This window comes from Ailuropoda melanoleuca, chromosome 7 (genome assembly GCF_002007445.2).
Source record: "Ailuropoda melanoleuca isolate Jingjing chromosome 7, ASM200744v2, whole genome shotgun sequence".
NCBI lineage: Eukaryota > Metazoa > Chordata > Mammalia > Carnivora > Ursidae > Ailuropoda > Ailuropoda melanoleuca.
Genome location: NC_048224.1, coordinates 109,940,731 through 109,963,679, shown reverse-complemented (window position 1 = coordinate 109,963,679; position 22,949 = coordinate 109,940,731). Strand labels below are relative to the sequence as shown.

At 40.1% G+C, this 22,949-nt stretch overlaps 1 protein-coding gene across 13 annotated transcripts in view; it reads right to left on the bottom strand.

Annotated features, from left to right (window-relative positions):
- Window positions 1-22,949, bottom strand: part of LMO7 (LIM domain 7) — a 195,199-nt gene that overhangs the window by 171,691 nt on the left and 559 nt on the right. For 7 of the 13 annotated variants that reach the window (XM_034665308.1, XM_034665306.1, XM_034665309.1 and 4 more), the window contains exon 1: window positions 22,520-22,911. In XM_034665308.1, the coding sequence (XP_034521199.1) occupies window positions 22,520-22,579 (60 nt within the window). In that variant the 5' untranslated portion in view covers window positions 22,580-22,911. Of the gene's footprint in view, window positions 1-22,519; window positions 22,913-22,949 lie in introns of those variants that run through there. The other 6 variants (XM_034665301.1, XM_034665302.1, XM_034665300.1 and 3 more) reach the window with 5 other exon arrangements.

Sequence of the window (22,949 nt, the reverse complement as noted above, 5' to 3'; positions counted from 1 at the left end):
AGATGATTCCATATATGGTACTGAGAAAACTGGAAGAAAAAAAAAACAGTGATGGGAAAGGTTGACTACCACCTCATACCATACTACTACCTCAAACATAAATTCCAAACGGATTAACTACCCAAATGTGAATGTAAAATCCTAAAGGTATCAGAAGAATATATAGAAGAATATCTTTATGGTTTAAGGAAACACAAAACACTTGAACATAAGAATGGATGAATGTGACATCAAAGTAAAGACTTTCTTTTCTAGAAAAGACATCATAGAACAAAAGTAATAGATGAAAGGCCTTAGAGAAGATATTTGAAACCCAAACAGGTATATGAAGAGATGCTCAATCTTACTTTTAATTCTAGAAATGCATATTAAAACAACCTGAGACAGTTTTTGAGGGTTACTATGTCACCCCTTGAAGAGAATGTGATTCACTGTGTGGGTTAGTATTCTCCCTCCCTTCTACTCAGTAGGGATCTAGATCACAAAATCTGAGAGGTCTCATTTTCTTTGAAGACTGCAGTAAAGGACTTTCAGAATTATGCCCCAGGTGTTTCTTTACCAGGTCATTAAATTGACTGCTGGTGTCACCAACACACACACACACACACACATACACAAACACATATAAGATACTATTCTACACCAGTGAGATTGGCAAAAGTTACCAGATTGGATAATATCAGTGATGAGGAATGTATTAGTTTGCTAGGGCTGCTATAACAACCTACCACAATCTGAGCAGCTTAGAAAACAGAAATTTATTTTTCCACACTTCTGAAGTGTTAAAGTCAGAGATCAAGGTGTTGACAGGACCATGCTCCTTCTGAAACCTCTAAGGGAAGGATTCTCTCTGGCCTCTTCCCAGTTTCTGGTGGTTTGCTCGCAATCTTTGGTATGCTTAGCTTATAGGAACATCATTCCAATCTTCCATCTTCACATGGCTATGCTCCCTGTGCACGTGTCTGTCTCTGTGTTCAAACTCATCATTTTTCTAAGGACAGCAATCATATTGGATTAGGGCTCAACCTAATGACCTCATGATTACCACTGTAAAGACTCAATTTCTAAACAAGGTCACATTCTGGAGTATTAAGGGTTAAGACTTCAACATATCTTTTTTTGGGGGGGACACAACTCAGCCCTCAACAGTGAGGACGGGAGGCAAGAAGAGACACGCTTGTTCAGTGCTAGCAAGTGTGTAGCTGCAGGAGCCTCTTGGAAGGCAACCAGGCAAGGAGTTAATGGTGAAAACAAAGGTGTGTATCTCTTATGGTACAGCAATCTCACTCCCAAGCATATACCATGGCACAGGCTGACGAGTTTGAGGGTGTTTATCACAACACCATCTGTGAACATGGTTCAAGCTTGGTAAATAAATAAATACATACATACATACATACATACATAAAATGGGATCTAAAATATGTAAATTTATAAGACGGTCATACACAGGTACACAGAAAACACCACCTATTTTATAAGAACACAAAAGTCTACAGACCAAACAAACATATGGTTTGCCATGAATGGCTGCCTATGTGGAAAAAGGATCAGGAGTAAAAAGGATTCTAGTGTACCATGATAACAAACCCTGAACTAAACTACAAAGCGTCGTTAATTCAACTCTCTAGACCTGAAGTCTGAAACAGGACAGGAAAACGTACTAAAAGAGCAAAATAAAAATGATCATGAAAAACTTAAGACAAAGCTGAAGCTCACTAAAGCTTATTTTTAAATGATACTTAATAGTCGACATTACTTGTAAATGACAAAAACTTTAGTAATACTTTCCAACCCCAATGATGAGTTTCTGTGAATTGGGTATCATTTTTACTTTTTTCTTATATAAAATTATACTTGCTTGCCAATACTATTTGAAATGATCAGGACACAAGTCTTTTAACGGGTTTGTTTTTCTCAAAGAAAGGGAATAGAGGGTGGCTAAAAACAATCACATCAAATCTCCCTATTTGGTATAATATGTATGTCATCAATTCGTGAGTTTCCCTATCCTAATAATGTGTGTTAACCAGCCCAGGAGAATTGCTGGCTGACCAATAAGAGCTTGGGTTTATTCAAGAGGACGTAGCTAAGGAATCAAGGAGGATTCCAGATGTGACACAGTGTCACTCTTTACTTTGACTCATGGAGAATACTTATAGAAAGTATACTATTTTAAGCTATATTTTATCTTTCAGATTCGTGATAGTACCTCATTTTATTAATCAGTCCTTGAAAGTGGACTATCCTCTCTTCATTCTGTTCTCACAACAGCATCCAGAACATCATGCTGCTCCCAGGCACCTGTAGGTGCTACTCGGTTTTTTGACCATGCTATTACAGCAATACTGTCCAAACATACAGCTCCCCAAAAAACAACAGCCAAGTATGACTTCCCAAGTACTGAGTGTAATTATATTTCTAAAAATTACATTGTGCCGAAAAATACTTGGGAGAAAAGTCTAGACTCAAGAACAGGATTGCTCAACTTCTGCACTGTTGGCATTTGGGGCCAGATAAATCTCTGATACACGGGCCAACCTGTGCCCTCGAGGGTGGTTTACAGAATCCCTGATCTCTGCCCACTAGGAGTCCGTAGCACCCTCACCACAGCTGTGACAACCAGAAATGTCTCTAGACATTCCTAAATATCACCTGGTGGACAAAATGACCCCTAGTTGAGAACCAATCCTCCAGAAGAATAAGACTATCATTTTGGACCAAAATTCCCATAATATAATATTACAGTATATGTATTATTATATTATATATAATTTTTAAATTAGTAATAATATTAATAAAATAATTATTAAATATATAATTACAGTAAATATTATATTATAATATTATATGTTATAAATTCACATAATACAATATTAAAGAGTGATGTTGGGTTCATAGGTAGGCTGTTGACTCAAGAAGGGAAGAGAAATAGGATCCTGAAGTCTATTCTTCACAGGTAGGTCCTCACACTGCCAGTGTGCCCATCCCAAGCTAAACTTTTTCATAACCAACCCAACTGCTATAACCTTTCCAAGAACCCATATTTTACATCCAAATAAAACTTGTTGGCTAGGGTTTCTCTCCACTGGCTGTAACTATAAATGTTCTGTAGTCTACCAACCACAGGCTAAACATGGCATCTCATAAACCGGAACTAGGACAATCCCTTCATATACAAACTATGCCTACATTTATTCCAAAGTCATAATTAAAGACAAAATGTTACAGTCTAGGTTTTGAAATATAAAAACATTTTCATGCATTAAAAAATGCCAAAATTGAAAACAAAATAGGCATATTTTGAAGGCGAATAACTTTCTGAATTGCTGCATAGATGGTTAAAAACATAAATATTAACGGTGCATCTAGAGAAAGCCTAAAACATTTTTATATATACCAGGAGGTGGTAGTATATTAAATACTGCCTTCGTTTCTCTCTCATCTTCAAATCCAAGCCATATATCACCCCCGGACTCACAGTTCCAGGCAAGGTATTGGGCTCCCAGAGAGCAAACAAGAGAGCTGTTCTAGGACTATCTTGCTTCAGCACAAGAGAACTAGAGGACCAACAGTGGAAGAGTCCCAGGTCAGCCTGTAACCACAGCAGCTTCTGGGGAGAAGTGAGGCACAAACAGACCTGGATCCCCACGGGAACAAGAATATCAGTTTCCACGGCCCCAGGATTAGGGCAAGTAGGGATATGCCCCCTCTACACAAGGGTCTGAGAGCATAAAGAAGCCTTAGGAGCAGAGAAGTTTCCTATTGGTGTCTCAAGATAGAACAAGAACCTACCTGCAGATCCACTACCTGCCACACAGACAGAAACCACTGAGCCCGCCCCCCCAACATAAGGTAGCCCAGAAGCCGGAGCTGAGCTGCAACAAGGAGACAAGGAAGAACAACCACATGCCTGCAGGGGTCCAGCAGCCAAAGAAAGAACAAACAAAATCTGCCCAACTTTTCATGAATTAGACCTACTGGCGGACACAGGTGACAACCTGAGCAAAATCTAGCACTTCAGGAAATTGAGTCAATATTTAAAAATCATATATATATACATATATATATATTCCTTTATATATATATAATCCTTTATATATGTATAATCCTTTATATACATATATAATTATTATTAGTAATCCCATGGATTATACATATTATATATATGGAACATAAATGTAATATATATTATATGTGGAATATATGGATATATTAATTGGAATATATATGGAACATATATGGATATATGTGGGATATATATTATATATATAGAATATTTTTTGGAAAATATGTGAGATATATATATATCTCTATTCCACGAACTTAAAAAAATTAGCACACGAACTGAAGCATCAGCACTAACAAGTTTAGAGGCCTCAAAAAAAATACCAACCACAGAGCAAAACTACAAAGGGACAGAAAACATGAAAAGATTTTGGGAAGAGCCGTGGGAAAACCTAAATGCAAACAAAAGGAGTATAAAAAAAGACGTGAGATGATAATTAAACAGAATTAAGATCCCTATACATTAAGTGATTACTGTAATCTCACCTAAGGTTGTATTTGAGTAACATATAAACCCCTCACATTCCTCGTGTCAGGCTGTGAATTATCTGTTGACTAATGACGCCAGAATTACAGGTCTAAATTCACAAGGATAACAGAAAACTGTTTATTGGGATCTGTCATCAGAGATGTGGACGATGATCCCTGCAGCCACAAACACCAGAGCCATTACAGACGGCCTCCGTTGCCCTGATGGCTTTCTTGTCTCGCTCAGCACTTCTTCCCTCCAGAAGCTACGCATCTAGGTCACTAAGGTTTAGGTCTCATTCCACAAGAACTTACAGTACATGCAAAGCACTGAATTCATTCAATATTTTTCTTTCAAGAAATTTCTACTGAGCCATCATTAAACCTTCAGGCATGGTCTTGGATGGTGGGCAGCTCTTCTCAAGAAGCCTGTGGTATGATATATAGCGTGGTGACTAGAGTTAATGATAGCTACAGTTGACATAATGTCCTGCATATTCAACAACCAAGAGAATAGATCTTAAAAGTTCTCATCCCAAGAAAAACAAAGGGTGTAACTCTGCGAGGTGACAGATGTTAACTAAACACTGTGATCATCATTTCACAATATGTACGCGTATTACACACTTTCAGCTAATAAAATTACATGTCAATTATATGTCAAAACTGGGAAAAAATAAAATATCAAAGTTTGATTAAGAAAAAAGTAAAAAAGAAGCTTGTAACAAAGACAGACAACGAATTCTAACAAGTGTGGTGCTGTTCTCATCTAGGGAAACATTTGCAGAAGTCGCATCATTGGAAGCAATTCTGATGTGGAGGAAATGACATGAGGACCAAAGCCAGGGTCTCGGTGCATAGCTTGTTCTCCCTGGGGCAGGCTTTTAATGTTATCTGATCTTCAGTGTTCTTTTCAGTAGAATGTAATAGTTTGAAGTGACTAGAACATAGGTACTCAATATATGTTAACTCCCTTTTTTCTTTGAAAGACAAATTTTTCGGAGGTTTAAGGAAGAAACTCTCATTTACTGAATAGCTATTACATGCTAGTTACTATTCATTTTCCCCCATACTCTGGACTCCAGGTAAACGAGAGGGCCTACAGCCAGGCTGTGAAAGGCATGGGTGAGACCATGGCTCTGTCTCTGAGCTGACTGCTAGACACAGGGCCTACTACTAGCACAGATATTACAACATAGGGCAGAAATTCTAACTCATCTATGGCTTTAGCTTATATTTCTTGTGCTCAATTTCTGCTTGTCCTGCACTCACTATCCCTTTGTGATTTAAATTTTGCCTCATTACAGTGTGCGGATTTCAGATTTACATGAGCTCTCTCAGTTCAGTTTTACAGTAGGGTAGGATATTTTTAATTTAAATAATGTGGCATTTATTTACTTGTATGAAGTTTGTCTTGGCAATAATTGTAATCTCTATTGAATTCTTGTCTTTCTACTCTCTTATTCTATGATCCACTTCAAATACACACACACACATATACATACAACTTCTGTCTGGTTAAACACAATGAACTGGTGACATATTTCTCTTTACTGGCTCCCACAGCACAGAAATTTGAGGTATTAACTCACGAGGACAAAAGGAATTTGAAAAGTAGAAGAAAACTTTTGGAAGACAGAGAGTAGATGGTGAGCTGGTAACTGACTGAGCAGAATGGGGGACATTTCAACTTCAGGACATGTGAAGAGATGCTGCAGAGAGCTAAGCAGTCAAGTCCCCCAGGAAAGACTCAGCATCTGGAGGCAACCAGTTCTTCGGGGGCAGGGGGGGGGTGATGAGGAACACGGCTTGATATACAGAAGTTGGCAGACAATGATCATTAGAGGTTTACAAGAAAATTACAGTTTAGAAGAGGCCAGAGCCAAAAGGAAAAAACAGAAAAGGAACTTTGAAAAGACAGAGGCAGTGTAAGGAGTAAGAGGGAAAAAACTGTAATATGGTATCCTCAGAAAGCAAGACATTTGACTGCCATCATAACAAAGCAAAATGCTGTAGGAAAGCAAATACATACAGCAGACTTCCTTAGTAACAGAAACCCCATAGTTAGAGGCAGTGATGTATCCAGCTAAAAACATTTTCCAGACTCCCTTACAGATATGGTGACCAACGAAAAGTAAGCAGAAATATTCAGCTGCGCTTCCAAGAAAGTTCTCCTTTATGCCACTACGAGAACTTCCTTACGGGTCTTCACCTTGATCTCCTGATGGCATGGATTGGCTAGCCATAAGCTGAGATGCTTGATGCTTTTTAGTCCCAGATCATGCCAAATTCTGAGTCACTGGTCACATCATAAGCTTGTACCCCAAAATGACTCACCCAAAAAAGCAATTTCTCCCCCAAAGTATTTCAGTTTTGCAAAGGATTTTAACATCCCATTGGCCATTACAAGCACAGAGAGGGTTGCTGTTAACTGAATAATGAAACCTGAATTTTAAATGACTTGGTAATAATCAAGGAGCCAGAAACCCATCTGGAATTTATTAAGCCAAGTAAATTCATTTCCTTACACAAAAAGGATTACTGTAAATGGCAGTGTGGCTGTCAACCACATTCTTTTTACCAGAACTTAAGCCAGATTTCAAAAGTATCAGCTATTTGGCAAGTTAAGCCTTTTAGGACTTATATTTTCCAAGTCTAAAAATGTTTGCAAATTGGCTTAAAAACAGGCATATAAACTTTATCCTTTAAATAAAACACCTAAAAATGTATTTCCTTTCTTCATGGAAACTGTAAAAGCTTCTTTTTCTAAAATAGCTCATTAGGCTCATTTTTAGTAAGACATCACAAAATGTCCTTCTTGGAAAGATCTTACCTCTTCCAAATTGAATACAGCAGAAAAACTAAATAAGATGACTCAAACACACACACACACACACACACACAACATGAAAAGTGAAAGGATAAAGAATAATTGAGATAACAGAAACGTACAGGTACTTGAAAAAGACAATATCTTTGAGAAGAAACTTAATGCATGGAATCTATACAGCCTACTCTCTAACCTGGAACTTCATATAGTAGCTGAGTGGAGAGGAGCAGTGAGTACAAGAACATTCAGCAGTGTTTTCAAAAACGCAATACATATGAGATTCTTCACTTGAAAATTCTCAGGCAAGTTGACTAGCCTGAGATTTATATAAATCCACTGACAGAATCAATAGCAGAGAAGTGCTAAAATGCACATGGGGATCCCTAGAGAGAAGACAATGACAGAAGTATCATAAAGAAACAGAATTCAGGAGCACCTGGGTGGCTCAGCCATTAAGCGTATGCATTCGGCTCAGGTCTTGATCCCAGGGTCCTGGGATCGAGCCCTGCATCTGGCTCCCTGCTCGGTGGGAAGCCTGCTTCTCCCTCTCACACTCCCCTTGCTTGTGTTCCCTCTCTCCCTGTCTCTGTCAAAAAAATAAAATCTTTAAAAACACAAAAACAGAATTCATTACTCTTAAGGCATTTGTTCATTCCAACCTCAAGTTCTCATAAGAGATTTTTATCACAGCTTAAAACAATATAAAAAGGACTCAATAAACACCCATATTCACAAATCAGAGGTTAGAATAAACCTACATATATTCCACATTCTTTTTCTCTCAACCTATCACCACCTTACAATCCTCACTTTATAGTTGTGGGAACTTAGGCTTAGAGAAGCTTTAGTTTTCGTCCATGGTGACACATTTTCTCCAGCATCTGCCCTTGCTGGCTATGCCTATTCAGTATTACACCAAACCTCACCACTCTGGCCACTACACCCTCCTAAACACAGAAAAGAAACAAAGACATTCTGAAAATGTACATTTTCATGGTAACTATTTTGTATCTCTATTTGAGAGTTAGAAGTGTTTTATTTCCTGATTACTGTTTGTTTCCATATTAACATGACTTCAATTTTCTTAGAGTCACTAAATCATAACTATTAAGATACTTTTTTCTGAATGTTAAAAACACCAAATTATCGTCAGCTAAAAACCCTGGGGACAGGAGAAGCATTTTTTCAGTTTAGGAGAGAGGAAATTAAATTCAGAAAATTAAACTCTTAGATGATGGTTAATACACTAAGAGTGCTTTTCATAGCAGACCACAATGATTCCTTCGGACCCACTGTCCTAGAGCACACCTCTCCTGAATATGAAGGGTTCGTACTTCTAATATATCTAATAATATAAACTGGAGTTAAGAGATGGTTTTGGTAACACAAATAGATTTTTTGACAGAATGTTGGTTTCCTGGTAGCTCTTCCTACCTCTTCTCTCATGACCCTCATGCCCCTATGCTAAGAATTTCGGAATTTTTTGAAGCTTAATTTGGTTCCTACACTAACACTTTCCAGCCATACTTTCAACAAGTGAGATTACTGTCCTGTCAGATTCAATAGCCTGTACTCACTTTCTTTTCCCACGATCACTTCTTCTAACCCTGAGCACCGCTGATACTCCTTTCTATCTTTCATGAATCCAATGCTTCCTTAAGACTTCTAACACATCCCTGGTCTTCTGCCTAGCTTTCTGAACCAGGCCTCCCTTTCCTCTTCCTGTCTTCTTAATAGAACACATATATCCTACAGCTTAGTCCGTGATCCTCTATGTGATATGGTCTTTCCCCTCCACGGAGAGTTCCAACATCACTTGATACAGTATTTCAAGAAAAAATTCTAATTCTGTACCCACGGTTTGCCTTGTAACCCTCACTACCTTCAGATAAGCACATTCCACAACAAGTAAACTACGAGTTTCACTGTCTTATCCATGAGACAATCCAAAGGACCCACGCTTGTGCCAGCACCATCTCTACCTAACTCAACCGCCTGCCATATTAGTTTCCACCATTATCTTTTTGGTCAAACTCAAGGACCTTCTCTATTAGCTTCCAAATGCTTTTCCCGACCCCAAAGTCCCCTGCAGATTTGCCATCTAACATGGTCACATTTATTGCTGCACTGTCTTGTGATTGTCTCCTCCCTGTCAGAACTAGTCCCAGGAAGAACTACCACAGCAAATGTCCTCACCATTCCCTTCTCTCCACATCTGCCTCTAAACCCATCGCATTCCGATAGCAGGAAGTTGTTCATATCTTCGTGTGAATTCACACACTTTATATTAAGCCTGAAAACTGTCCTATGCTTTTTAACTTAACTTCAACCTTAAAATACAAAAAAGAGAGAAAGTCAGATGAGGCAGACAAATGGAATAGCTAATAGCACAAATGGGTGTGTATGTGTCAAAACCACGGGGACAACCATAACAGAAGGAGAGAAACAGAAAAGGTGAATGAAGTGAATGCACTTGAGTTTTTCCATTAGAAAAATCGAACGTCAAATACTGGTTCTATCAGTATCGGCTGTGTGGTCTTGGGAAAGAAACGTAACTTCTCTGAACCACTCTTTTCTCATCTGTTAAAAAATATATATTTATAGGGGTGCCTGGGTGGCCCAGTTGGTTAAGCATCTGCCTTCGGCTCAGGTCATCATCCTAGGGTTCTGGGATGGAGCCCTGCATCAGGGATCCCTGTTCAATGGGGAGCCTGCTTCTCCCTCTCCATCCTGCTCATGCTCTTACTATCTCTGTCTCTCGCAAATAAATATTTAAATATATATATATTTTAAAAAGAATAATATCAATTAATTCATGACAGCTAAGAGGAGTCATTTTTTAAAAGTACATTTAGACAAAGTCAGTTTGCATCAAAACAGACAATGATTTTCAGCTTCCATTTTCCCCTCATTTCTTCAAAAAAGCTCTTTGGAAAACTTCCACTCCTCAGTGTTATGTGCCACTTTAGAATAATTCCACAAAAAAAAAAAAAAGTACAGCACTTTGCAAGCCTTAGGTGCACTCTGATGTGTGAGTGGGGCAGAGAAAGAAATGTTCCTGTTCTCAAATTTTTTTAATTATTTTCATTTATTGCTAATAAGATAAAGTTGTGTTCTGCTTCTTTGTCTCCAATTAGTAAGAGGGTCCCTACTCAAGCTGGAGGACAGTAATCAGTGGGTGGCGAGACCTTCTTCATGACTGATACCCCAAACCTGCGTGACAAAATATTGTCCCCAGAGCAGGATAGTCAGCTAAAGCAGCTCATCTGCAAATGTTCTGAGATGTGTATTATCTTATGATACTTGCTTACCTTTAGGCATCTTTACAGTTGGTTGAACAAAGTCAATTTCTCATGCTGCAAACTTGCTTTTTTAGAAATTTCTTTGAACTTACTCAATACAGAACTGAAGTGGAAGAAAAGCAAACAAGCAAAAAACCTAATATAACAAAACCAGCCTGTCTTGTTCAGGGAAGCACAGCCAGAGAGGCAGTCAAATCACAGGGTTAACAAGGTATCAGGTATAAAGAATTGAAAGACATCTGTTCATTCACCCATTTATTTAACCAATTTTTATTGAGTGTCTACTAAATACCTGGCACTATTTTAAGGCTTGAAAACAAAGTAGGCGCTTGCACATAAGATACTTATATATCCCAGTGAGAGTAATAGCCAACCCAAAATGTATATCCTATAAATGTGTTACATGCTATGCAGTATAAGAGTATGGAGTGACGAGAAATGTTCTTTTACAGAGAGAGAGGAAGGATGGAGGGAGGAGTGGGTATCATTTGAACTGAGACCTGAATAAGTGAGAGAACCATATTCATGCAGAAGGAACAGCAACGCCAAGGCCCTACAATAAAAATCTTTGCACATCCAAGGAAGAGCAGGAAGCCAGTAGGACTAGAGCATGGTAAGAGGAAGAGTGAGAGCAGATGAGATAGCAAATGGGGAATAGATCATGCGTGACTCTATGGACCACGGTTTAAAACTTCAGATTTTATTCAAAATGTAATGGATAGCCATTGTGGGGAGAGGAAAGGGCAGAGTTTGAAGTACAATCTCTGGTTTACTTTTTTTTAACTGAACTATAATTAACATACGATGTTATATTTTATATATATATAACAGTTTTCATATATATGTATGGCTAACAGTTTATATATATAAAATATATATAGTGTCAGGGGTGCATTTAATGTTTCAACAGCTCCATGCATTCCTCCATGCTCATCCCAGTAAGTGTACTCCTGATTCCCTTCACCTGTTTAACCCATCTGCTACCCACCTCCCCCCTGGCAACTGCCAGTTTGTTCTCTGTATTTAAGATGCTGAGTTTTTTGTTGTTGGTCTCTTTTTTTGCTTGTTCATTTTGTTTATTAAATTCCATATGAGTAAAATCTTACAGTATTTGTCTTTCTCTGATTTATTTCACTTAGCATTATACCTTCTAGGTCCATGCATGTTGTTGCAAATAACAAGATCTCATTCTTTTTATGGCTATATAATATTCCATTGTATATATACCACCTCTTCTTTATCCATTCATCTACTGACGGACACTTGGGTTTCTTCCATAATTTGGCTATTATAAATAATGCTACAATAAACACAGCTGTGCATAAATCTTTTCAAATTAGTGTTTTTCTTTGGGTAAATACCCAGTAGTGGAATTAATGGATCATATGGTATTTCTACTTTTAATTTTTTGAGGAACCTCCATACTGTTTTCCACAGTGCCCAGCAATAGTGCATTCCCAGCAACAGTGCAGGAGCTTCCATTTTCTCCACATTCTCAGCAACACTTTTATTTCTTGTCTTTTTGATTCTAGCCATTCTGATAGGTATAAGGTGATACCTCATTGTGGTTTGATTTGCATCTCCCTGACGACTACTGATGATGAGCATCTGTTCATGAGTCTGTTGGCCATTAATATGTCTTCTTCCTGGTTTACATTTTTTTTTAAAGATTTTATTTATTTATTTGACAGAGATAGAGACAGCCAGCGAGAGAGGGAACACAAGCAGGGGGAGTGGGAGAGGAAGAAGCAGGCTCACAGCAGAGGAGCCTGATGTGGGGCTCGATCCCATAACGCCAGGATCACGCCCTGAGCCAAAGGCAGATGCTTAACAGCTGTGCCACCCAGGCGCCCTGGTTTACATTTTTAAAGAGGAATCTGGCTGTTGTTATACTGGAAGCAGGGAGGATAGTGGAGATGGCAATAAGTGGTCAGATTCTGGATATATGTGAAGATACAGCAAACTGAATTTCTTGACAGACTAGATGTGGAGTGTGATAAAAATAAGAGTCAATAATGACTTCAAAGGTGGGGACCTGAGCAAGTGGGCTAACAGTGGTACCATTTACAAAGATGGGAAACACTGGGGGGATGAGTAGGGAGGTGATAGGGAGGGGGGGGAACTCAGAGTTTTGTTTTTAACAAAGTGGGATGTGCCTGTTTGATTACAATTGGAAATCTTGAGTGTATGTATGTATCTATGTGTATCTACACACACACACACACACACACACACACACACACACACACAGAGTGTGGGGGAGGGGAGGGAAAGGGAGGCTAGAAACATCGTCAGGGCCAGGAATATAAACAAGGAAGTCATCAGCATACAGAAGGCATATAAGCTATGGATTTGCTAATATCTACTAGGGAGAGATTATAGACAAGTAAGGGAAGACATGGGAAGATGAACCCAGGGATACTCTAATACTTACCAATCAAATAATTAGGAGGATTCAGCAAAGGAAAATCAGAAACATCAAGTAAAATGGGAGAAAAATCCAAAGGATGGTTGAAGAAGATGTTTCAAGAAGGAAGGTGTGACTGTGTCTGATGCTTTTGATAGACTGACAATATTTTCTTCGGACAACATGGTAAGTTCCAAATTGATTACATGCCACTCAAGAAGTGAAGGCAAAACATTTGTTTATTTTCTTCTTCCTCGGGTAGGATGAATGACTTTAAACTTAATGAGAAAGAATTCCAGAATCCAAGTTTATAATAAGGTTGGCAATGAGTACCCTTCCTTGAATATTATGAAATGATGGTATAACAAAGGAAGATACTTCCTTCCCAGCTCAGACATCTAGATCAAATTTCAACCTAGTTGAGAAAAGGAAATCTTTGATGTGGTCTTCCCTTCAGCAATACTTACACATATGAAACACTAACTAGAATGTATCCTCGTTGAAAACAGGACATGTACTTTGAAGCCCCATACAATAACAGTCTGTACAATTTCTGGTATGTCATGGGTATGCCGTGGACAACTGAAATGGTCAGTAAGAAATTGATACTTTTGTGAAGAGTCTTACAGAAGAAACTAGCTAGATATAATTTATCTCCTCTTCTAGCTCAAAGTATACTTCAATGTCATCATATAAAAAATGCTTTCCTTTTACAACACTTTAAATGGTTTACTGAGCATTAATATATTCACTTAGATATACCAGAACATTAAAGTCTGTAATTGATCAAGAATGTCTATCAGCAACTCTATAGTTTATAGAATATTTTCGATCCTGTGCTTTCCAGGCACTAACATCACAAGATAGAAGCTATTCTAGTGTGCAGGACTTGTCATAAACAGAAAACAGCTAATCTTACAGCTTCAGATGGAATGAGGACTGAGAGCCCATTCTCTTCTGATTGACAAATCCTTTACCGTGATTTACTGACCAGTGTCACCCTGAGACAGTAGAGTGTAGTGATTAAGAGGGCAGCCTGTGGAGTCAAATTACCTGGGCTCAAAGCCCAACCACCACTTACTAGTTTTAGTGTTTCCCTGAGCAAATTATTTGACCTCTCACCCCTCTTTTTCCTGAGAGAAAACACCCTTGGGTAATAACAGTCCTTCATTATAAGGGTATGCAGGGATAATGCACTTGCCACATATCTTGCACTTGTAGAAAAAAGTACTAGCTGCTTTAATTGTCAGTCACTCACCTTCTCTTATAGAATCTTCATAGCAGGTAACTCACTCTCCATGTCAGCCTATTCTGGCATAGGACAGAACTTTGTTTATAACTACACCTTCAAATACTTGATGCCAGCAGAGAAAGACAATTATCATATGGTTTCACTCATACATGGAAGATAAGGAATAGCGCAGAGGACCATAGGGGTAGGGAGGGAAAACTGAAGGGGGAGAAATCAGAGAGGGAGAAGAGCCATGAGAGACTATGGACTCCAGGAAACAAACTGAGGGTTTCAGAGGGGAGGGGGTAACTGGGTGATGGGTATTGAGGAGGGCATGTGTGGTGATGAGTACTGGGTGTTATATACAGCTAACGAATCATTGAACGTTACATGAAAAACCAATGATGCACTATACAGTGGCTAACTGAACATAATAAAAAATAAGTAATAAAAATTTTAAAAATTAAAAAAAAAAATACTTGATGCCAAAGTCTCACTGTGCCTGATCAGCTACTACTAGCGTGGCCCTTTGAACCCACACAAAATTTTGAATCGGGGAGGATTTCGCAATTTTTGGGAAGGCTGTTTACAGGACTGTGTTGCAAGCCAGCTGCAGAATGTGCTGAGGCCTACCTACTTAGAGCAAAGTGGCAGACTGAGCATGCTAAACCCCTGTTCCCAGAGTTGTGCACAGATGACAACTCTTGTCCTTATTAAGAGCTCTGAGGGCATCTAAAGTGTTTTTTTAAAAAACACACCCAATAATTATCTTCAGAAACTGAAGAGTAAGCACGGGTACTCACATTTTATCATTTCCTCAGGCTCTAGTACACTTTTGACAGCTAACAGGCTTAAAGAGATGTGCAAGCATTAATTAAAGAAGCCAATCTCTTGACAGGATACAAAACATTCATTCCTTCAACAAGCATTTGAGAACTTTCTGCCAGGAGCCATAGGATACAGAACAACAAAACAACTCAGTCTGCATATGGTAACGGATGAAATGATTTTCCTACAACAGCTATTTTCTGTAAACTAAAAGGGTTGGACAAATTTATTAATGGTGCTTTTTCCTTTTTTTAAGATTTATCTAAGAGAGAGCGAACGAGCAGAGGGGAGATGCAGAGGCAGAGGGAGAAGCAGACTCCCCGCTGAGCAGGAAGCCTGAGGCAGGACTCGATTCCAAGACCCTGAGATCATGACCTGAGCAGAAGGCAGACATTTAACCCACTGAGCCACCCAGGTGACCCTGGTGCTTTGTTTTTCTTAACTAACATTCTCAAAACTAGTACTTCTCTTTAACTCAAATGCCTCTATGTTGACAAGCAGTTTAAAAAGGGAGGAGGAGGTAAAAGGAGACAGTATTAACAGAAGTCCCTTCCTAGCCAAAGCACTCTTGGCATCAGACAGCAAGCACACTAAAGCACTGCAGAGAAGGATGAGAACCAAACGAATTGAATGAAGCAACATACTCCCTGCCACACACTCAGGATGCTATTCCTAAAGCTAAGAGAAGCTTTAAGGACTTCTGTGCTTCAAAAATGGCTAAAGAAACATCCTCAAAATTGTTCCATTCCTCATCTCATAATTTTGTTGAGAATTCATAGGGTCTATCTCCAAACAACCCAAAAGAAAAACAAGGCAACTCAGGAGACACTTCCTTAATGGTTCTACCATGCCCATGGCCTTGGGGATGCGCTTGACCAGGCCAGGGGCCCTCTGAGCCTTCTATGACCTCACAGAGAGGAGACAGAACCTCCTTGTTTCCGCTTCATCCTTTCTCACTGGGAGGAAGCCCACTGAGTCATCCGTTAGATAAATGTTTAACATCACTAGGTATCTGAGAAGAGGGAGAACATGCATCTTTCATCTATTAATTTAGAGAAAACAAATGACCATTTCCAATTCTGGCCAGAAGATGGAGAAACTGGGGCCCTTAACCTCTGCAAACCAGCACAAAGCTTTCAGAGGGTAACTTGGTGATAGGTCAAGAACCAAAAAAATCATTCAAACTCTTTGACCCAGTCAGTCTACTCTTCTAACTGGTTCAAGGACACACCATTTTATTAAAAGTACCAGTTCTTTGTATTTTCCCCCATTTTAAGAAGAGGCCCATTTCTTGCTTTCAGTGCAGGAGTACATTAGAAAGATCCAGAGCAGCACTGTACTGGAATCCTCCCTGATGCCCAGGAAATACCTTGACATGTGTGCTTACACCTCCTGGAGTCATGCTATTCTAATGGCATTCCCACCCTGGTTCCTATCTGTGTGAATCAGTTCCTTCTCAAGAGGACTTTGCAGGCACAATCATCTCTTGCCAGCCTTCCTGTCCTATTTCCCAAATAAAGACGTTGTGTTCAAGTAATAGTAAAATGCTACATAAAGAAAACAGGAACGAACTGACAATCAAGATATTTCTTGGCTGTTCAAAACCACACTAAGAAATCGAAGATGCTGGAAATCAAAAGGGTGGCTGCCTACAAGAGGTAGAGTCTGATGTGTCCTTTTGGAAGGGAGCTTTGCTGAGTGATAAAAATGTTCTACCTGTTGATTAAATTGCTGGTCACACGGGTATACACATTTGACAGAATTCTTACAACTGCACATTTGAAACCTGTGCATTTCCCTGCATGTAAACATTAACTGAGTAAAAATAATCTATGCTCAGCAACTCCTAACAGCTGCGCTGTACACAACTTAAAGTTCTTACAGCAGTTGTAAAGCCGCAAAGTGGGCAAATGTGTTACCCCCCTGCAGCCTGACGTAAATGCTGCCTCTCCGCGAGCTCGCTCGACGCCCCCAGCCGACTCGGGCTGCCTCCTGACTGCCCTCTCTCCACACGGTGCAGACTCCGCTAGGGCAGTTACCTGACAGCACTGCTGGGTGTGTGTGTCTGCTTTGTGCGGGGCTTGCCTCTGTCTGGAGGTCCAGCCAAGACACTAAGAACATGGCATTTGATAAGCCTGGCAAGTGGCTGGTACGGAGTAAGCACATAATAGGCATTTTTCTGGATAGCAAAATGACTGAATGCCAGTCCCTATGAGGGCAAGCACTCATCAGAAGGCAGGAAGAGAGTGACGTGGCTCCAGAGCAGGGCTGGAGAAAGAGAAAACACTAGGTAAATAGGCAAGTCCATGCGGGCACCCAGACGAAGGCTTATCCTGTAGCTGGTCCAGACCAAACCACCCCCAACCAATGAACTCCGCTTTAGACACTGAAGCAAGTTTCCACTGGGAGAAGAAAGAAGTTCTGGTCCTGAAAACCCTACTTTTAAATTTTATTCAAGCTGTAGCCTTCAGATTATACTCTTATTCAATAAGCATTTACCAGGAACCATGCCAAACCCCTGAAATAAATGTACTTTCCTGCCCTCAGTTAGCTCATAATCTAATATGGAAGAATGGATAGAATTATACTGCAGAGTTCTGGACGAGCAAGAGAGGAGAGGAAGGAATGGGTGGAGTAGAGGTGTGCTGGTTCAGAAAAGCCCCCCAGAAAGGTTGATTTTAGTCCAAGCACGGAGGATTGAAGAGAAGTAATGGGTAGTAGGTAAACGGGGAGGAAACTAACTGGCTCCTTTCACCTCCTCCTTCTTTTCTAAACAAGGAATAACCTGAATTCCATGCACAGTAGCCTGGAGGTGAGAAAAGGGCTTCCAAGGCGGTAGGAAAACACAAGCACGGATTAGGAAGCACTAACTGCTTTACTGTCCTCGGGTCATTGAACAGGCTCGACCAGCACGTGAGGCTCAAGGAAGAAAACAGAGCCTGAACTATGGTTTGTTCCCAAACCTGTGAGGGCTTTTTCCCTACGCCCCCCCCCCCCGATTTCATTGAGATGTGACTGACACACAGTTCAGTAGAATAGTTTAAAGTGTACCACATAATGACTTGGCATACATTCACTGCAAAATGCTTGCCACAAAAAGTTAACATCCAGCTCTTTGTATAGTTACAAAAACATTTCTTTTCCTTGCAGTGAGAAATATTAGCATCTACTCTCCTAGCAATTTTCAAATTTACCATACAGCAGCATTAACTATAGTCATCATGAATTGGATGAAGTAGACAAAAGGTACAAACTTCCAATTTTAAGACAAAGAAGGACTGGGTATGTAAGGCACAAAACAATGCTCTTAATCTCTATGCTATCTGGCAGCTAGGCAAATAGTTACAGAGAAGAGATAAAAAAATAAAAATAAATACACAGGCAGAGATGAGAGTATAAAAAGCTGTAAACGCTATGATGTGCTTCACAGTACAATGTATATAAAGACTGTGGACTTTAAAATCTTTTCATGAATCTCAGAAAAGGAACTAACAAAATTGGGTTTTTATTTTGAAAAAAAAAATAATTTTGGCTACAACAGCTAATGCAAGAGTTGCTTCTTGGGGCGCCTGGGTGGCACAGCGGTTAAGCGTCTGCCTTCGGCTCAGGGCGTGATCCCGGCGTTATGGGATCGAGCCCCACATCAGGCTCTTCTGCTATGAGCCTGCTTCTTCCTCTCCCACTCCCCCTGCTTGTGTTCCCTGTCTCGCTGGCTGTCTCTATCTCTGTTGAATAAATAAATAAAATCTTTAAAAAAATAAAAAAAAAAAAAAAAAAAAAAAAAAAAAAAAAAAAAAAAAAGAGTTGCTTCTTAACATTTAAATTTTTAAATAAATTTTTACCATCATAGTAGTTCCAGGTTTAATATCTGTTCATTGAAATTATACGTAATTACCAAAATGCTTTTATGAATTCAGAAACATTTTCAAATAAACGTTTACATCATTCTACATACATTTGAAAGGCAACAATATAAGTCCACGAAACCTTCATTTAGTCCACATGGAGGACTCATGTTTCCCAGGCAAACCCTGTCAAACCAGACCACAGGCTGGAAACCACTAGCAGAAAGGGTGCCATTTACAGAGAAAGAGGAAAACCATTTAGAAAGATTTGGGGTGGGCGGAGAAACAGACTAATTGGAAGTAACTGAGTAAGGAGTCATATTCCGGGGCCAGGTTTGGCAATGAGCTCAACTTGGCAACGTTAGATCCTTCTACAGGATGACAGTGATAAAGGAAAGAATCAAACTCAGAGATAACAGGAAGCACAGGTGAGCAAGGGGGTGGGGAATGAAGTTAGCCTGTTCCGCTCCAACCATACTGTATTTACGACTGTATTTAAACTTCAGTCCAGACAGCAACATTAACCCACAGATTGGAAACTGGTGACCAACCAACGCAATGAATGATAGATCCAGTTTTCCATCTCATTGGTATTTTGTCTGTTCACTACAAAGGCTTTTTAGTGCCCTAAAACAGAGAGACAGAGCCAACTGTTGGGTGTAGAAAATTAAAAGGTGCTGCAGAAAAGTCTAAAATTAGAGGGTCCGGCCGACAATTTCTACTTCATCACCCACTCCATGACCTTGCTGGAATCAGGCTTCCTCTCCGCCTCTCCCTTTAAACTATTACATTATTTGGTTTTAAAACAGTGTTTAATCATAAATCAGCTCTCCTACATTATTAATATTCCAAACAGCATTTCCAACCAGACAATAATCCAATATCATTCTGTTGAATTACATTAAAGGGTCACATTCCACATTTGCTTTAAATTGAAATACTAAACTAACCTGAAGTGTAATACGTACACTCCTAACCATTTAAGCACAATTTAAAATAGTCATAAAATTTTAATTGGTAGAACCACCACCACTAGCCCTTGCCTTGCCCTTTCTCCTCCTCCTCCCAAAATAAAATAAATAAAACTTTAACTTTGGTTGTGGGAATAATACATTAGCTATTTAAAATCACAGAGAATGGGAATGACAAGAACATACTAACATGGACACTGGCCATCATTCAAAATTTTACAAGGTTATTGGAGTCTCTTGACCTCGGGATAGTCAAAGTTGCAGATGAGAATAAAAACAGCAAAGTATATTACATTTTTTATATATATGTGTGTGTATATATATATATATATATGCTTATATATATATGAATGACCCTCTTATGCCTCAATACATGTAGAGAAAAGTATGATAGGAAAAATGGAGCGAGAATATTAATAAGCAGAAGAAAGACTTACACCATTATCTTCCCCACTTTCCAAAACATGTTATAAAATACACTTCGGAATCAATATTTTATCTTTAAATTAGGGGTTCTCAGAGTTAAGAGGCAATTGTGGCAACAATCCGTTCTTCTTTTGGCAAGAACGATATTTTAAAATATGTGCATTAGTTGTAAACGCAAAGCTAAGGAGACAAATAAATCTGGACACTAACTGGAGTAATAAAACAAACCTAACAGTAAGCACATTGCTGTCACTTTGGATGTCCAGAGCATAACAAAAGTGTACATAAATACGTAAATTATTCACATATCTTCAGTGAACATACTGCCTTGCTCCCAGTAGCACCAGGAAAAAAAAAATGACTTGAATTTTAATCTCATTAACTATATTATAACGATATGGCAAAGCCTTTAGAAAACTTGTCTTTCTGCCAAAGGTGAATAAAACACGTTTAGATGGGATGGTTGCAAGTGGGAAGATGAGCACGTGTACAATGCACTGTGGTATCTTTTATTGCAACACACTTCCCTCAAGTTTATTAGATGCAAATTTTTCACAGAAAGCCTACACAATCACAAGCAAGCTACGACAAACAAGGAATTTTTAGATTTCAAAAATTGGTATACTAAAAAAAAAAAGTTTGAAATCATCCATATTTATAGATCTCCTAAAGCAAATAAACAGCATGTGGATACAAACTCCACATAGAAGCCATGTGTGACCAAAAAATGTCCTCATGTTTCTTTCCTTCTCTCTCCCTCTATCCCCAACACTCAAAAAACAAAAGACAAGTTTAATTTCTTTTCTAAAATTATGTAGAACAAAAACTACAAATGGAAAATTACCTTTGGACGCCTTGGCTTTTCAAAGTTCATGAATGAGGGAAGTCATTTCTCTTAACTGCATTGCTGGAATTTTTCCACTCATTTCAATTCAAAATACAGTGTTTATTCTTTCAACGACCCCATGCCTTCCCTTCACATATTTCCCCCCTCCCCCATACCTTTCTAAATCACCTTCAGACTAGTTCAAAGTTCAGGCCAAAAAGAACACCAATAGCGAATTTCCTGATCCCCCTCCCCACTGTCTAGTGGGTAATGCTGCTCACATTTCACATTCCTTTATTTACTGTTAGAAATGTAACACTGGAAGTTTATTCTCCTTTTCCCCACATATATACATTTGTTTCTTTATGGACAAATGAATTATGTTTAAACACTGTGTGCTCTGGGATTCTTAAATATGTTTGTCTGCTGGAATAATCTTTAAGCCTAATTTGCATTTTTAAGTAGGCTGAACAAGCCAGCACGTGGCATCAATAAGTCCTCAGTAACTGCAAAGCTGGTGGTGGCAACAATTTTCTAACAAGCCCTTGTTCCTGATTCACATCTGCTCTGAAGACTTCCCTGGCATCATTTAAAAAGTCATCTTTTTCATCCAGTAGAATAACGGGTAGAAGTCCTGGTGTTAACTTTTTACAGCTAAATGTAACCTTAAGGCGTTGAGGAATGAACCTCCTAGAAACCATTTCCATTTCGGTGGAACTGGATGATCTCGTCTCTAACGCACAGGTGGGAAAGTAACAACCCTTCAGTGAGTGACCCCAGGAGATCTTAGTCCCATCAAGGCCGACTTTGAATAAGTAAAAACCCTGACTCCCACCCCCGGGCTCCAGATGCTGCGCGGGAGAAAACATCTCCAGGTTCGCCTCAAGTGTCTAACATCGTCCACCTGCCCTCCCACACAACGCACACTTAGTACACTGCCTGTGCAGCTAAGGGTCGGGCATTCCCACTGTAACCACCCCCAAAGAACCGCTCCCGAGGGCCCCGGGCCGCCTCTGACCCGGTGCTGACGTGGTCTGGCGCACAAGGATGTGTGGTCCCCAAACCCAACTGGGCGAGCGCAGGACTCTGCCCTGGCAGAGGAGCTCTGGGAAGCCAGGGAACCCGTCGTAGGGAGGGAAGCACTAGGCTTAGCTGAAACTTAAAAGGTAGGAGAAGTAGGACTTGCAAAGTCCCCCAAACTGCAAACCAACCGGCTGCCACGCGCCGGCGCCAATCCCGGGAAGAGGCTGAAGCGCAGAAGCGGCGGGAGTGGCCTCGAGGCCGCAAACTCGTGCGGAAAAGAGTAAAGGCACTCACCTCCACCCATCTCTGGGCCTCGGCGAAAGCCACGGCGCAGTCGGCCCCGGGCTCCTCCATGCCTTCCAGGACTAGGGTAAGAAGGAGAGAGAAAGACGCGGTGAGCGCGCGGAGGGGCGGGAGGTCCCCCGTGCGTCGGGCCCTGCTGCCAGACCTTTGCTCAAGCTGCGAGGAGCCCGGGCTCTCTTTCCCTTTGTTGCGCTCTGCAGTTTGGAAAAGTTTCGAACCCGTAAGAACTTTAAGGCGTGGTTCCTCTCAACTCCTGTAAACGACCCCGAGGCCCCGGGCAGCGGGGCAGGGCGCGGGAGGTGGACCGGGGATTAGAGACGGTGCGCCGCACCAGCCCGACAACTCTTGGGACTTCAACAGTCGCAGCGAAGAAGCCGCCGCCCTCCCTGGAATATCCCCGCCCCAGCCCACCCCGCCGCCG